General features: G+C 37.7%; 2 protein-coding genes across 2 annotated transcripts; both read right to left on the bottom strand.

Moving 5' to 3' along the window:
- Positions 1-242: 242 nt before the first annotated feature.
- LOC125196139 (putative late blight resistance protein homolog R1C-3) lies at positions 243-4,327 on the bottom strand. Its single transcript, XM_048094524.1, has 3 exons — positions 3,866-4,327; positions 582-2,836; positions 243-483 (listed from the first exon to the last, which is right to left on the bottom strand). The coding sequence occupies exons 1-2, from the start codon at positions 4,286-4,288 to the stop codon at positions 611-613; spliced, it is 2,649 nt and encodes an 882-aa protein (XP_047950481.1). The 5' UTR covers positions 4,289-4,327; the 3' UTR covers positions 243-483; positions 582-610.
- Positions 4,328-6,950: 2,623 nt separating this feature from the next.
- LOC125194956 lies at positions 6,951-7,370 on the bottom strand. The gene has a single exon (XM_048093168.1). It carries the CDS (start codon positions 7,368-7,370, stop codon positions 6,951-6,953), a length of 420 nt encoding a protein of 139 aa, XP_047949125.1.
- Positions 7,371-7,866: the final 496 nt, after the last annotated feature.

Genomic DNA, 7,866 nt, shown 5'->3' with positions numbered 1-7,866 from the left:
ATTACAATTTAAATCATACCTTATGATTGACTTCTAATCAATCCTATACTTTTCAATGTAAAATTATACCGTAATCATCTTCATATCGATTAAAATTTCTATGAAAACTATCATTTAAATTATAAGTTTTGGTTGACTTGCTGATCCAGGCCGCAATTTTGTCAGTAGCTCAAAATGATAACATTGATCACAAACTTAAGCACTTTCATGCTCTCCTCAAGTTACATAGTAGCATGGCCAAGTTAAAAAAAGATAGAATCACATTCCTCAATATTTATAAATAGCTTACACACAAAATGTTGTTTAATTTATTAGTGTTAGAGGAATCTCACAACATAACTCTCATTAAGTTTTGAACTAGAGTTCCTGCTCAGACAATATCAAAAGTAGAGAATACAACAACATTTTCAAAAACAAACTTTTGCACCAGAGAGCTAGCACGGTCTCTGCAACCGAAATTGAGTCTCTCCGTTGAACTTTAATCTGCATAGATTAAACATTCATCAGCAGTAACATTCAATGTATATACAATACATATACTAACAAGTTCATAAACATCCTGCAACAACAATCACACATACCTTGTAAAGATGGATGGTATTTCTCTTCATCAATTAGGTCCCCTCCCACATCCAGGGCCGATTTGGAGCTTGAAACGACCCCCTTTGGATCTCCGCTCTTCCTCCTCATCCCTTTTTACCACCTCGATCCTCTTGGCAGATTCAACTGCTGATCTGTGAATGCGCTCAATCTCCATAAACTCCAACTTCTCGCCTAACTCAACTGGAATATGTTCTAGTTTGTCACAGTTCTTAAGCACAACACAGCTAAGACAAGGAAAACTTTCAGTGGAAACCACCCACAAAACTATATCTGCATCTACGATGACCAAGACTTGCAGATTTTTGAAAACACTAGCAGCAGCATTCCAGGAGGTTCCAGTGAATGCATTCTCTTTCAGCTTCAAGACCTCCAAGCTTTGGATCTCAGCCAATGTGGACATATGCTTCCAATCAAGGAATGTTTTCGACAATGTCAGCCTTTTGAGATTTGGAGGGAAGGAACTGGACTGGGGGAGGCGAGGGAGAGGTTCAGAGTCGGTAGGTACATCATTCATCAGCTTCAGCTTTTCAAGAAGACCCAAGTTTTCCATGGACATATCACTAAAAAGAGTGGCTAGTTTACCACGAATTCCCAATTCAATGAGGTTGCAGGCCCTTTCAGAAACATTTGTTGTGTAAGATTCAGGTGCCAATCTGCTGAGTGTTTGGAGGTTTTCGCCTCCATCACCGTTCCATTTTGGGTCGAAAAGTATGGCTGCTTTCAACTTGAGATGCCTCAGACGATACATCTTCCATATATTTGCTTTCATGGTAATGGAACGTGATTTTGTCTCCACAATAAGAGTTTGTAGGTTCCATAGCTGGGAGATGGGCTCTGGAAGAATAGAGAATTCCTCAATATGTAGAGTGACATACCTCAAATGAATCAATTTGGTCACCTTTGCAGGAAATTGACGGAATCTGATGGATATTGACTCTAAAACTCTGAGCAACTCGAAGGCATCTGGAATTGATGTTAGGTATTTGTCTTCCAAGTTTACAGGCTCCTTGTAGAAACATAGGAAGGAACGAACATGAGGACCTTTTGGTTTTTTAGAGAAGAATGTGGGGAGATCAGAATGGAAACAAACACGATGGAAGTTTTGGACCTCAGACACTGGAGGTTCAAATACTCCCTTATTTTTCCTTATCTCTTGGAATAACTTCTGCTCCACAGCTATGTCTTTGCAAAATTCACGAATCATATCATGAACACGACATGTTTTTATTTCACCCATTAGGTTTTTATGATCAAGCATGAGTAAGTTCCTACCGACAAGATCACTTAAATTTTCCTCTGCAGCTTCCTCCAAACTTCTTCCCTTAGGCAGCACGAATCCTTCTGCAATCCACAAGCGTGTCAGCATCCAAGCTGGGATCACGTGTTCTTCAGGAAACACAGCCATATAGAGAAAGCATTCTCTTAAGTGATCAGGCAATGTTTTGTAGCTCAACTCGACAGCTTCTGATATGCGTTTCTCCTCGTTATTCTGCGCAAACTTGCTCACATTATGAGACACATCATCCCAAAACTTTTTCAGAAGACGGGACTCACGTGTTTTGACGAATAGATCTACAAGAATGCCTCCAACCACCACAACTGTCAAAGGCACTCCATGACACTGGCCAGCTATTTTCATTCCAATGTCTACCAACTCTCTGTACTGCTTGTAGCAATCTTCTTCGTTCCCAAATACCTCCAATTGCAGCAATTCCCAACTTTCTTCTAGTTTGAAGAAACGCAGATTGTGGGGCTCCGTGAAGTGGCCAACTTTAGCACGTTCACCAACAGTACTATGACGACTGGTGATCATGACCTTACTCAATTTATTGCTACTAGGCAGTACAGTTTGTATGACTTGCCAGTGCTCAGGGCTCCACACATCATCCATTACCAACAAGAATTTCTCTTTGGACAGGCACGCACGAACTGACTGGGCTAACTCCTCATCACTGAGGCCAGACATGTCGTTGCTGGTGAATTTTCTCAGAATGTTGAGAAATACATCCCGACTGTTGAACCTTTGAGAAACGTAAACCCAAATGCGGATTGGGAACTCAAAACCAATTTTTTCATTCTCAAAAATCTTCCACGCCAGCGTTGTCTTCCCCAAGCCAGGCATTCCAATAATGGAGATGACATCAAGCTCCTCCTTCTCATCCATGAGATAACCTAATAGTGTTGCTTCCTCATCTTTGAAACCCACCACTTTTTCTCGTCTAATGAACTGATCCTGAGTAAACGGTAAATTTTGATATATTAGAAGCTAGTGCCATGCTATATTAAACAAGCTTTGTGAGTGAGAAATTTTCTGAATAAACATCTATCCTTTCTCAACTTGATATTGGCGTCTAATATTACAAAACTTTTCAAAAATTTGTTTTTCCTTGTGAACTTTGAACTTGGCATATAATATCACGGACTTAAATTGTTATTGAATTTTTCGCACCGACGACAAAATCCAACTACATTAAAATGAGATGGATAATCATATATGTCTTCTAGAGACTTTGTAACCATATCTTCATATCTTATGTGATGTAATAACAAATTAAATGTAACCGGATTTTGTCGCTGATGAAAAAAATTCAACAACGGTTTAAATAAGTGATATTATATACCAAGTTTAAAGTTTGTGGGAAAAAAATAAATTTTTGGAAAGTTTTGAGATATTAGACCATATCCAAAAGTACACTAAAACCTAAAATAGGATATAGTTAATTAGCTCCAATAATACTTCAAAACCAATCCCATTTTTGAGTAAAATCTACGTATCTTTAGGTTTACATTTAACTGAAACCCAAAACATTTTCAAATTATTATTAGTAAAAAAGGAAAAATATAGATAATATTCTTTTAAGTTAGAATTTAATGTAAATGGTTGGAGTAAATCATATTTGATCCGAAATTTACACTAAAATTGCTTTGAATTTAGTTTAAATCATGTTCCATTGATAAATGAATTAGACCATACCAATCCTCAATGCTTATTCAAATCAATACTACATTTTTAAATAAACTTTTCACCTGCAAAACTTTTTATCCAAAACAACATAATTATTGTTGATCAATATACAAAAAAGTTTGTATGGTCGTCGTTTAGCTGCAACAAAATTATTAGTAAAATATAATAATTGGGGAAAAGTTTTTTCTGCAACAATCGGATCATCGACGATCCAATCACACACATATGCAATGCAAACTAGGGAGATCTAATCTAAGCAACAAAATATATAGATAGTGAGATGAGGTGTGAATTTACCTTTTTAGGCCTGGATGGGTGTTGATCGGGGGCGGGGGTAGGGGTGGAGGAGAGGGCGGCGAAATTGTCTCTGATGAGGTTGAGCACGGGCTGGACTCTGTCGTCTCTGAGGGATTTAACCTCTTTGGCCAAGCTGAATTTCTTCTTGGTGAAGCGGCCGACGGTGGTCTTGCCCTTGGCGGCAGTCAGCCACTTGTCGATTGTGTCCTCGACCTCGTAAACGACGTCGCGGATCTGCTGCTCGATCTCCTTGAACATTTTCTCCTCCCGTCGGCTGGCGGCGTCGGAGAGGAATGTCTTCATGAGGTTGAGTTCGCGGTTGAGCAGATCGAAATCGGCCTGGGAGCCGGAGAGCAGATCGTTGTACCATTTTAGCGTATCGCGCAATTCTCCCAGCAGGAATGTGAGTGCAGCTTCCGCCATAGAGAGAGAGAGAGAGAGAGAGATTGCAGAAGAAGAGTAATGTTGAGTAGTCACTAATTTGCTAGTAGTAATTGGACTTGATCTTCTACGTATAATTAGTATTTCTATTTTCTACTATATACGTACGGACCATTAAATTTTAGTAGCCTTTTTTACTAGAGTTTTTAACTCATTTTTTTTAAAACACCAAAATATCTAATTATTTTTATTTTTTATGTTTATTTATTACTACTTTCTTTAATCTCTTATTAAATTCCTCACTTATAATTTTCAACTTAATTTCTTAATTATTGCCCAAAAATTTTAATTCAGTTTAGTTGTGATGGAGGGAGGATTTTCATTTTAGAAAACAAGGTTAGTTGATCGATAGTTTAATATTAAATGAAGTGGTTATGAAGCGTAAAATACATGTACGAATTTAACGAAATTGAAAGTCAATGACATTTTTGGGTTGGAATAAATGGTTGATGACACATACTGATTTTGTAATACTAATAATTATTGTTTCTTTATAGCAGTAGAGTCATTTTTTTTATTTTAAATATTTTATATTCTTTTTAGTAGAGTTATTTTCTTTTATTTTAAATATTTTATAATAGTAGAATTATATTTTTTTTCAATGAACTCCACTTTTACTTTTCTTTCTCTTATTTTATAATCTTTAATTTTTCCTCTCTTATGGAGTACTATTTTATTATTTACTCATATTTTTTTATTTAGTATATTACATTTTTTAAATCACGGTGCCAAAAATAAATATCTCAACGGGCTAAGGAAGGGAGCATTTAGAATATTACTTATCCTTAATCTATACATATATAAAAGGCGAGTTTTGGCCTTCTTTTGAAATATTTATAAGTTTTGAGTATAGATTTTAATATTTATAAGTTTTGGGTTCCATAACATTTTTTCCTTGATTTTATTATCTTTAAATGATGTAACCGCTCTAAGAACAAAAAAAATTGAAGAGGTCGTGCACTCAATAGTCTCTTTTCTTAATGATTATGGAAACCGTTCTCCATTGAATTACCTTAATATTTGGTGTTGAAAAATAATTAAATTACAACCGTTTTACACCTAATTCAAATCCATAATTGAAAAAATCATGTAACTGCCGATTGTAGACCTTAATATATGGTGTGAGGAAATTATTTAATCACCTTCATTTCGCATTTAATATAAATCCATTACTAAAAGAAGTTTGAAGGTTATAAAAGGGGAAGTATCCATGATATATTTCGAATCAAAATTTTTTCTGCTATCAAATCTGTGACTTTTTAATTCATGATATATTAGTCTTGCTATTTCTATGTAAATATTGTATATACATATATGCAGGATTTATAGACGAGAGAATACTGTCGATTCTGCAAAACTATGGCATTAGAGGCTGTAGGGCAGTAGGTAATAGAGAATCCTTTTAATGTTTTTGGTTGAATTTGTGTACAATGATGATATGGAGAAATGAAAAGCGAAGAAAAGTGATGTTGGTGGTGTGAAGTTTTGTATTCCTGTTTCTCATTCGTCGTCGGTGAATTTTCTGGCAATTAAGTATGATGGAGGCGATGGATTCTTCTTTAGGGTTTATTTTGGCGCAGAATGGAAGGTTGATTATTTAGTGTATTTGTATTAACACTAAATATTGTATGTTGTAGTAGGTTCATAATTTATGGTACAAATTATATCTGGGGAACACCTGCTATGCCACTTCTTACAGGCAATAAATCAAAGAAAAGAAAAAAGAAAAAGAAATAAAACAAGCGTTGTTGCGTTTTGTTCATAGAAAGCAGGCCCCTGTTGTGCACAGCAGGAAATCCATTTCCATTATATGTGTACAATGTCGGTTCATTTGCTATAAATTTATTAATTTGTAGTGACTCATTTTATGTTTCTAAAATTAATTTTTTTGTTGATGTGTTGATGATAGGTCCATAGTTATTCTCTACCTAATCATGTGTTGTTTGTATCATAGTAAATTGAGTTGTTTTTCCATATGATCTAAGTCGCAATATGTTATGAAATTTTCGTAAAATAGTATTTTGGTTTTATTCAATAGATTTACTATATTTTTAGAGCATTTAGGATTTAAGTAAAATTAATGTGTATTTGCAAATATTTTTATTATATTTATTGTTATGACTATATAATTTTTATATAAAGTTTTATTTAGTGTGTATCACATTATTTGTTACGTGGAGTAGTTAATTATGTTTATAAATAGGTTTATAAATCAAATAAAATATCTGTGCATCGCGCAGGTGTGATACTAGTTTCAAATTAATGAGCAAATATTATTGCTGAACAGAACACGGAGCTATCAAAAAGTCAACACTGTCGGAGATCATGGAAATCGCATAATATTGTTATTCAATAAGAAAAGTGGTGGAACTTTTTATTATTAGGGCATCCACAATGGGACGCCCTAAGCGACGCCCTATGCACCGCCACGTCAGCATTTTATCCTCCTCCTATTCCACCTGCAGTGGGGCGGACTATAGCCCGCCCTAAGCGACGCTTTAAGCATTTTTCTATTACTTGAATATTTAAATACTTCTAAATTTGGAAAACTAAAACTTCATTTCATTAAAATTCAAACATTACAATACGAAAAAAAAAACTACAATTTCTCAACGGCGGCGGTTGCGGGTCCAAACTTCTTCAATCATGTCGTCATGAGCTGAGTATGGTCTTGTTGGTTGCGCATTGAGGCCTGTCGCTCTAGAACCGCACCGAAGCCAGTCGGTAATCCTCGAGTGGCCGGCGAGGTCGCTGTGCTGGAGCTAGATCCGGCTTCATCATCCACCCAATTGGTGACATGGCCACGTTCTTGTTCGACTATCATGTTATGCATGATGATGCACGCATACATGACGTCGGCGATGACTTCCTTATACCAGAAACGCGCCGGACCTTTCACGATTGCCCACCGCGATTGGAGCACCCCAAAAGCCCGCTCCACATCCTTCCGCGCGGACTCCTGCTTTGCCGCAAACAAGACTCTCCTCTCACCAATTGGGCAGCTGATCGTCTTCAAAAAAACAGGCCACCTAGGGTATATGCCATCGGCCAAGTAGTACCCCATATGATGTGTGCGGCCGTTGGCAGTGAACTGAATGGCCGGACCGCGACCCCTGCACTGATCGGCGAATAGGGTGGACGAGTTGAGGACGTTGATGTCGTTGTTCGACCCGGCTACACCAAAGTAGGCATGCCAGATCCAGAGGCGGTGGTCAGCGACGGCTTCTAGGATCATCGTCGGGTGGCTGCCCTTGTAGCCGCTAGTAAATTGGCCTCTCCAGGCCGTCGGGCAGTTCTTCCACTGCCGGTGCATACGATTCCGATGCTCCCGTCTCGTGCATCCGCATCAGGCTCTGGCAATCGTCAGCAGTCGGGCGTCGCAAATATGTGTCGCCAAAAGCCTCCACAACTAACTTACAAAAATTCTTCAGACATTCGCGGCCAGTTGTATCCCCGACGTGAAGGTACTCGTCGAACATATCCGCTGTTGTGCCGTAGGCCATGGCTGGCGGATCGCAACCGTGCACTTCGCAGCGGCGTAAGTCCGGGTCTGCCGATCT

Source organism: Salvia hispanica, chromosome 6, assembly GCF_023119035.1.
Source record: "Salvia hispanica cultivar TCC Black 2014 chromosome 6, UniMelb_Shisp_WGS_1.0, whole genome shotgun sequence".
In the NCBI taxonomy this organism is placed as follows: domain Eukaryota; kingdom Viridiplantae; phylum Streptophyta; class Magnoliopsida; order Lamiales; family Lamiaceae; genus Salvia; species Salvia hispanica.
This window is presented reverse-complemented; position numbering and strand designations above follow the sequence as displayed.

Coding starts and splice junctions, on each gene's coding strand:
- LOC125196139 (XM_048094524.1), bottom strand. CDS start 4,288: ATGGCGGAAGCTGCACTCACATTCCTGCTGGGAGAATTGCGCGATACG. Junction 2,837..3,865: donor ACCCATCCAGGCCTAAAAAG/GTAAATTCACAC, acceptor CCGTTTACTCAG/GATCAGTTCATTAGACGAGA.
- LOC125194956 (XM_048093168.1), bottom strand. CDS start 7,370: ATGGGGTACTACTTGGCCGATGGCATATACCCTAGGTGGCCTGTTTTT.